This window comes from Palaemon carinicauda, chromosome 12, assembly GCF_036898095.1.
Source record: "Palaemon carinicauda isolate YSFRI2023 chromosome 12, ASM3689809v2, whole genome shotgun sequence".
NCBI lineage: Eukaryota > Metazoa > Arthropoda > Malacostraca > Decapoda > Palaemonidae > Palaemon > Palaemon carinicauda.
Genome location: NC_090736.1, coordinates 10,399,024 through 10,409,023, shown reverse-complemented (window position 1 = coordinate 10,409,023; position 10,000 = coordinate 10,399,024). Strand labels below are relative to the sequence as shown.

Below are 10,000 nucleotides of genomic sequence, written 5' to 3'. Positions count from 1 at the left end.
GGGTTATAGCCTCGCTTTTATTCTAATATGTATATATATACATATATATATATATATATATATATATATATATATATATATATATATATATATATATATATATATATATATATATATATTTATATATATGAATATATATATATATATATATATATATATATATATATATATATATATATATATATATATATATATATATATGTATATATATATGATATAATATAATATAATATTCTAAATACTTAAAAGGTATTAATGGCCAATTTCATAATCGTAATCATATTATCCATAAATCTAAGACAATTCTTTATTCACAATTAACTGTGTTTATACCATGTCAAGAAATGGTGAATGGAAAGAAAATAAATAAAATGAAAACATAAATTTAGATAAAAATGAAAATATAAAATAAGTTAAATATAAAAATATAAAATAAGATGAAAATAGAAATATAAAATAAGATAAAAATAAAAATATAAAATAGAAATAAAATCGGAAACTGCAATAGAATGCAAAGAATACATTAAACTATTTCTCAACAATTAGAATTAGCAAAAAAAAAAAAAAAAAAAAAAAAAAAAAAAAAAAAAAAAAACAGGCCTTACTATGAGTGACATAGGTCGTTTAGAAAACTGGGTTGCAAATGCGATTCATTTTCAATCAAGCTCATAAGGTGATTAAACTTCTAGATTAAAGGATTCATTAGGATTGATTCATTTTATTTTATATTATATACATACGCAGTATATCTTCGGCAGTATGAAAAATACGTAAGATAAACTTTCATTTGGGAATAAAAAATCTAAATCGATGAAAATCTAAATAAATAGAAAATTGAAAAAGCTAAAAGTTCAGCATCAATATCACCATCTCCTCCCATGCCTATTGACGCAAAGGGCCTCGGTTAGATTTCGCCAGTCGTTTCTATCTTGAGCTTTTGATTCAATACTTCCCCATTCATCATCTCATACTTTGCGCCTCAGAGTACTTAGCCATGTAGGCCTGGGTCTTCCAACTCTTCTAGTGCCTTGTGGAACCCAGGTGAACGTTTGGTGAACTAATCTCTCTCTTGGAGAGTGCGAAGAGCGTGCCCAAACAATCTCCATCTACCCCTCATCATGATCTCATCCACATATGGAACTCGAGTAATCTCTCTTATAGTTTCATTTCTAATCCTGTCCTGTCATTTAAATCCCAATATCCTTCTGGGGACTTTGTTCTCAAATCTACTAAATCTATTGGAGATTGTTTCATTGTCATACCATGACTCATGTCCATACAGTAATATCGACCTCACTAAACTGATATATAGTCTGATTTTTATATGTGATTTCAAGCGAATGATTTCCAAATTTGACTTAACCTAGCCATTGTGTGATTTTTTTTATTTTTTTTTTATTTTTTCTCTAAACTGTTATTCTAAAGACCCTGTATTAGGGATCATAGTTCCTAAGTACTTAAAAGTTCGCAAATGAAAATAGAATATTAAAGGGAAATTCAAACATATATTATAAGTAAAACAATAATTGTGGTAAATAACTAGTATATGGTCTTCCTATGCCAATCCACACTCTCAAACTTTCTTAGTTCGCAAATCTAACGTCTTCTCTTCCTTCCTCTGCTTCATTTACAATTTCTAGGGACCCATTCTGTTATTCTCAATGTCCATCAATTATATGTTATTCTTATTGTAAGTTCTGCCCATGTCCATATCTTCTTACAAGTTGTACGAATATCCTCTACTTTCGTTTGCCCTCGTATCCATGCTGCTCTTTTTCTGTCCCCAAGTGTTATTCCCATAATTATTCTTTCCATAGCTCTTTGAGTTGTAGCTAGCTCATGTTATAAGGCTTTAGTAAGGCTCCAAGTTTTGGATGCATAAGTTGATATTAATAGGACCATCTCATTAAAGACTTGTCTTTTTAGAGAAAATGGCATTTTACTTTCATATTCTCATTTTCTTTACCAAAGCTCTCTATACCATGCTTATATCTCTTATAATTTCGGTCTCATGTCGTGGGGAAACACTTACTGTCTGTCCTAAGTACGTTTATTCATTAATAAGCTCTTGAGGTTTGTCAATAACATTTATTAGATGTCTTGAGGTATTTTCATTGAACATTATCTTAGTTTTGTTCATATTTATTTTCAGTCCTACATTTCTGCTTTCTCTATTCTCTAATCAAATCTTGACATCTTTTGCAATTCCTTCCATGATTCACTAAATAGAGCTAAGTCATCTGCAAATCTTAGGTTGTTAAGGACCATCTCATTAAATATTTTTTTTTTTTTTTTTTTTTTTTTTTTGAGAAAGTGGCATTTTACTTTTCATAATCTCATTTTGTTTACCAAATGCTCTCCCTCCCAAGCTAATCCTTCTTTTATTACCACATAAAGCCACATGCATATAGTAAATTTGCACAATGAATAGAAGATTTAGAGATCAATAAATTGGAACACTAACTCACCCCTTCGTCGGGATCTTTTCGGAGTTCGTAACGTCCGCTTCGCGAGAAGACTGACGGACCCACCGTGAGGATGTCCCCCATGTCCGGTCGCAGCCATGAGACCTGCAAGGGCAAGAGTGTCTTATTATTATTATTATTATTATTATTATTATTATTATTATTATTATCATCAAATGTTAACCATGAGACCTGCAAGGACAAGGATGTATTATTATTATTATTATTATTATTATTATTATTATTATTATTATTATTATTATTATTATTATTATTATTATTATCAAATGTTAACCACGAGACCTGCAAGGGCAAGGATGTATTATTATTATTTATTATTATTACTATTATTAGTGGCATTATTTTTATTAGCTAAGCTACAACCTTAATTGGAAAAGCAGGATGGTATAAGCCCAAGGGCTCGAACAGGGAAAAATAATCCAGTCAGGAAAGCAAATAAGAAAAATAAACTACAAGAGAATTGATGAACAATTAATTTAAATATTTTACGAACAGTAACAATATTGAAATCATTATTTCATGCATAAACTATAACAAATAAAATATAAAAACACCCGAGATAAAGAGAAATAAGATAGAATACCGTGACAGAGTGTAACCTCAAGCTTATAGTGTTAAACAAAAGAATAATTTAGTTATCTGGAAATTTCTTTGTCATGTTAAAGGTCGCTTATGAATGGCAGAGACAAGGACAGTGACAATGTCCTAGACCAGTGGTTCCTAAACTGGGGGGCGCGCCCCACTAGGGGGGGGGGGGGGGCGTGAGGATGATACAAGGGGGACGTGAAATCATCTTGCTCGAAGTTACTTGTTTAATAGAACAATACAATCATTAAAAGAACAGCTGCATCCATCTCACTAAATTTGACCAGAAATTGTGCCATAGTCTCATAAGTATTTCCAAATATTATATGCCATGTTTTCAAATTATCTATTCTTTAAATAGCAACTCAATTTTGCCAATTTGCTAATGTTCAAACTTTTTTTCGCTCACTTTGAACCAAATGTTTCGTTTCTAGTTACTGGAATGTACCATTATTTGTTTGAGTGGCTTTCATTATTAAAATGTAATACAAACAGAAATCTGTTTTCCTGTATAATGCTAAGAAATAAGTGTAAGAATCATTTCATATAAAAAAAAGAGAGGAGTGGGGGCGTACGGGTCTACTGGAAGCAAAAAGGGGGCGTCAGCTAAGATAGTTTGGGAACCACTGCCCTAGACTGACTGGACATATATACATATGATCAGCGCCCAAGTCCCCTCTCCACCCATGATAAGACCAAAGGGGAAGACGCAATGGCTGCTGATGACTAAGCAGGTAAATCTACAGGCTCCCTCAAACTCCTCATCATTAGTTTTATTCCAGCTGTGACCAAGTTGTGGAATGATCTTCCTAATCGAGTAGTTGTATCAGTAGAACTTCAAAAGTTCAAAGTTGCAGTAAATGTTTTCATGTTGACCAGGCTGACATAAGTCATTTTATAGTCTATATATGAATTATCTGTTTTAATGTTGTTAATGTTTTTTTAAGATATTTATGATATTTTATTTTAATTTTTCATAACTACGTATATCGTTTATTTCCTTTTCTCCTTTCCTCACTAGGTTATCTTTCCCTGTTGGAGCCCTAAGGCTCATAGCATCTTGCTTTTCCAACTATGGTTGTAGCTTGGCTAATAATAATAATAATAATGATAATAATAATAATATTATTAATAATAATAAAAATAATAAAGGATGGTGAGGTTATAGACATTACAAAAATCTATCAAGCTAGAGCGCGACTCGAACCCCTGTCCAGTAGATCACCAGGCAGGAGTTAAGACATCATTAGGATCTTTAGAGAATACTGAAGAGGTCTTTATTATTATTTGATTGGAAATTAATCTACAGTTTGTATATAATTTTCGTGGATAGTTTTCATCTGGATTTAGTTTTTTATTAGAATTTATATATTGAAAAAACCATTTTTGTTTTGACCGGATATGATGTTACCGATAAAAAAAGTATTTTCAGATAAATCGCTTACATGTTAGCAGTAAATAAGGCAAGACTTGATTGTTCTTCAGGTAGCAAGAAGTAAATAAACAAGTTGTTTGAAACTTCAATATACATATGTCATAGGTACCAGTATACGCAATGCACAGACATGATATACAGTATATACATATATATATATATATATATATATATATATATATATATATATATATATATATATATATATATATATATATATATATATATATATATATATATATATATAGATAGATAGATAGATAGATATAGATATATATATATATGTGTATATATATATATATATATATATATATATATATATACATATCTATATATACATATATATATATATATCTATATATATTTACATATCTATGTATATACATATATATATATATATATATGTATATATATGTATACATACATATATATAATATATATATATGTATATTTACATATCTATGTATATACATATATATGTATATATATGTATACATATATATATATATATATATATATATGTATACACACACACACACACATATATATATATATATATATATATATATATATATATATATATATATATATATATATATATATATATATATATATGTATACACATTTACATATATTGCATTCCACTGTCTTATTTCTCTTCCTCTTTTTTTAGGCTTTATAGTTAATATATGCAAGACTTGTTTTAGTGTTACTGTCATCGAAATATTCTATTTGAATTGTTCATTACCTCTTTTTTAGATTATTTACTTTCCTTACTTCCTTTCTTCACTATTCCCCAGCCCCTGTTGGAGCTCTTTGGTTTATAGCATCCTGCTTTTCTAGCTGGGATTGTAGCTTAGCAAGAAATGATAATAGTAATAATACTATACATATATATACATATATTTATATATATATATATATATATATATATATATATATATATATATATATATATATATATATGTATATATATACACGTGTATATATATATATATATATATATATATATATATATATATATATATATATATATATACACATATACATATATATATATATATATATATATATATATATATATATATATATATATATATATATATATATATATATATATATATATATATATATGTATACACATATATATATATACACGTGTATATATAAATATATATATATATATATATATATATATATATATATATATATATATATATCTATATACAGTCGGCCATTGCTAGTCCACTGCAGGACAAAGGCCTCGGACATGCCCTTCCACTTGCGTCTGTTTATTGTCTCTCTATGGGAGTTCACTCCCGCAAACTTTCATAGTTCGTCAATACATCGTCTTCGTGGTTCTTTCGCAATATCTAGGGACTTTCTGTTATTCGTAATGTCCATCTATTATCTGCCCTTCTCATTGCATATCTTGCCTATGTCCATTTCTTTTTCTTGTTGTAACTAGCTTATGTTGTAAGGTTTTAGTAAAGATCCAAGATTGTGGTGCATAATGTAGTACTGGTAGGACTATCTCATTAAATACTTTTCTTTCTAGAGGAAGTGGCATTTTACTTTTCATAATCTCATTTATTTTTACCAAAAGCTTTTCATCTCGTGCTTATCCTTTTTTAAATTTCGGTCTCACCGTCTAAGTCCTTTCTCAATTGAAATTTTCTCACAATATGAAGTTTTAGGGTCTCTGTACTACCCGCATAGATATCTTCAAGTGATATAACATGAGATTCAGCTATTCCTTATTTTTGAAGAGCTTTCATTAGGGCTGAAGTTTTGATAGAATCAAAAGCTTTCCCATAATCCATAAAATTCATACATAGTGGTTTGTCATATTTTGTTGATTTTTTCCATTAGCTGGTTATTTACAGATATATATATATATATATATATATATATATATATATATATATATATATATATATATATATATATGTATATATATATATATATATATATATATATATATATATATATATATACATAATGACACATACATATCTTTATTTGTATATATATATATATATATATATATATATATATATATGTATATATATGTATATATATACATATATATGTATATATAATATATATATATATATATATATATATATATATATATATATATATATATATATATATATATATATATATATATATATACACACAGTATGTCCCACATTCTACCATCGTACCCTAACTAACTTCATCCGATGCCACACAGAATAGTTCCCGAAAGAAATCCTTCTTCTTCGCCATCTTTACTTTGGAATATCCTTATTGTTAGAATTCTGGTCCGTGTCTGTGTCTCGTCGTCTTGCCATTCTGCCTCTGTCTCTTGTGTTGCAAAAGTGCGTGTGCATCCTCTCGGAATTCTTCTCTCCGTAGTATTCGGCGTGACGAAGTTTTAATTGAATTTTAACGGCTCTCAGAGACCTGTTAATTATCGTGACTTGTATTATTCTAGAGTTCGGCTCTCTCTCTCTCTCTCTCTCTCTCTCTCTCTCTCTCTCTCTCTCTCTCTCTCTCTCTCTCTCTCTCTCTCTCTGTATTTGCTACAGTTCGTTAATTGACTCTCATAAACAAATTATTATTATTATTCCTAGTCAAGCTACAATCCCAGTTGCAAAAGCAAGATGCTCTAAGCCCAAGGGCTCCAATAGGAAAAAATAGCCCTGTAAGGAAAGGAAATTGGGAAATAAATAAATGATGAGAACTAATTAACAATAAATCATTCTAAAAACAGTAACAACGTCAAGACAGATGTCATATATAAACTATAAAAAGACTCATGTCAGCCTGGTCAACATAAAAACATTTGCTCCAACTTTAAACTTTTGAAGTTCTACTGTTTCAACTACCCGATTAGGAAGATCATTCCACAATTGGTATTGAAGTAACCTTATGTATATAACAACAGCAAATGCAGCTGTTTCTAGTCCACTGCAGGACAAAGGCCTCAAGCATGTCCCTAGTCATGACTGGAGTTGGGCCATTTTCATCATCACGCAATTCACTACAGATAGGTGATGATGGGAGACTTTCTTCTGACCGCTCACAGCAAGCCATTCTAGTGTGGGTGGTCCTGGCTAGTACTTATTTGCTGATCATGGCGGTACACAAACCCTTTCACCATGTCAAGGTATACCCGCTCATATATATATATATATATATATATATATATATATATATATATATATATATATATATATATATATATATATGTATGTATGTATGTATGTGTGTGACATTGATAGGCCTTCTCAACGACATTGGGTTAAATACTTTGAACACACTACACTGTATATAATAACGAGTGAAGATGTTATGCAATGAAATTCTCAAGTTTGCTGATAAAAAAGTTAGTTGAATATTGTCATTAGAATGTAGCCATAGATTAATCTCAATCTTTTTTTCTCTCAAGCAAATTGAGTTGAAAATCCGTCCATAAAAATCGTTACTGATCTTCTTCTCCTAGAACAAAGGAATGACGTCAGGCATCTCTAACGTGAGTCAGGAGAGTTTCTCGAAGAACCTTCGACCGCGAAATCAGGATTTGATAACTGCGCGATTTCATGGGCCATCCACGACAGCATACAAATACGACCCAGTAAAATAACCCATCTTCACTCGACGCTGAGGCTCTTAACCGCCATGCTGAACGCGAGGCTTGAGTAGTCATACGAAGAATAAGCCTTTGCAACGGGTCCCCATCTCAACCTAGTTTTCCTGTGCTCGTTTCTCTTCTACTCTTCCGTAGTATCCAAGTTGTTTCGTTGATAATATTCATTTTGTTATGAGTATAATGCATAGAAAACCAGCCGATATTTTCAGCCACTCTAGGCCTACCTTACGTTTATAATATTAATTTTATTATGAGTATAATCCATGGAATTCCAGCCGATATTTTCAGCCAACTTAGGCCTACAGTACGTTCTCTATGAACATTCCTGCTCGCCATATCCATGTAGCAACCTATATTCATGCATCCAATCCTTTCATTCCTATATTTTCCTCTTCTCTGGTGATCCCCGTAGAAGCAACAGTATCAGCAGCGGCGGCAGCAGTCGAACCAGAATGACGGAAACGCCATAACACCGGCAGCTAGCTGCCCGAATGAACCTTTTTTTTATGTTACGACTGAAAAGAGAGAAGGTAATGTGGAGTTCCCCTTGGCAGACCGAATGAGGTGCGGAGACGTTGCTTGCCTCATTTGACAGAGAGGAAAGGATGATTATGGCCCAAAGGAAAATCCCTTTTGCCTGCAATTTCCTTTCGGATGTTCGTGTACGTTTCTATTTGTGTGTCTGTGGTTATATACATGTGTAGATCTCAACTCAGCATGTGCTGTAATACAAATATGTCGAGATGTACAATATACATATGTATATATATATATATATATATATATATATATATATATATATATATATATATATATATATATATATACATATATATATATATATATATATATATATATATATATATATATATATATATATATATACATATCAGAGTTATGTTTGTATAAAGTTATTTATTTATTCATATATATATATATACATATATATATATATATATATATATATATATATATATATATATATATATACGTATATATATATATATATATATATATATATATATATATATATATATATATATGAATAAATAAATAACTTTATACAAACTTAACTCTGATATATATATATATATATATATATATATATATATATATATATATATATATATATATATATATATATATAATATGTGTGTGTGTGTGGAGGAATTGTGATTAATATAATTCCAAATTACCATGTTCATACATGTAAAAAACACTCAAATAATGTGAACAACTTCCACAAAACTAAATAATTAATATTGATGGAAACAAAAACACAATAGAGTGGCTAGTATAAGTAAAACGAAATATCCAAAACATTTATTGTATCCCTTGGTTTATGATACACTTCCAAAGAGTTGAAGATTAATGAAAACTGGCGATATAAGTGGTTAAAACAGATAATGTAATGACCCATGGTTTAAGAACATTGGCTATAAGGCCACGGGCACCATGGTTACCACCTAATGTAAGACAACACGAATGACTCAGCTGTCCCAATCACGAGTCCTTAATTTTAAGAGTCGGTCATACTGCACAGTAATTTAGAAGTTTTATTCCTGCTGTTACCAAGTTGTGGAATGATCTTCCTAATCGGGTAGTTGAATCAGTAGAACTTCATAAGTTCAGACTCGCAGCAAATGTTTTTATGTTGACCAGGCTGACCTAAGTCTTTTTATAGTTTATACATAAAATATCTGCTTTAATGTTGTTAGTGTTTTTAAATATTTTATTTTAATTGTTCACTACTTATACCGTTTATTTATTACCTTATTTCCTTTCCTCACTGGGCTATTTTTTCCTATTGGGGCCCTTGAGCTTATACTATCTTGCTTTTCCAACTAGGGTTGT

General features: G+C 29.7%; 1 protein-coding gene across 1 annotated transcript in view; it reads right to left on the bottom strand.

Moving 5' to 3' along the window:
* The window catches only part of LOC137650510 (uncharacterized), a 76,231-nt gene that overhangs the window by 8,964 nt on the left and 57,267 nt on the right, over positions 1-10,000 (bottom strand). Inside the window, exon 4 of the mRNA XM_068383732.1 lies at positions 2,469-2,570. Coding sequence (XP_068239833.1) covers positions 2,469-2,570 — 102 coding nt within the window. The remainder of the gene's footprint in view (positions 1-2,468; positions 2,571-10,000) is intronic.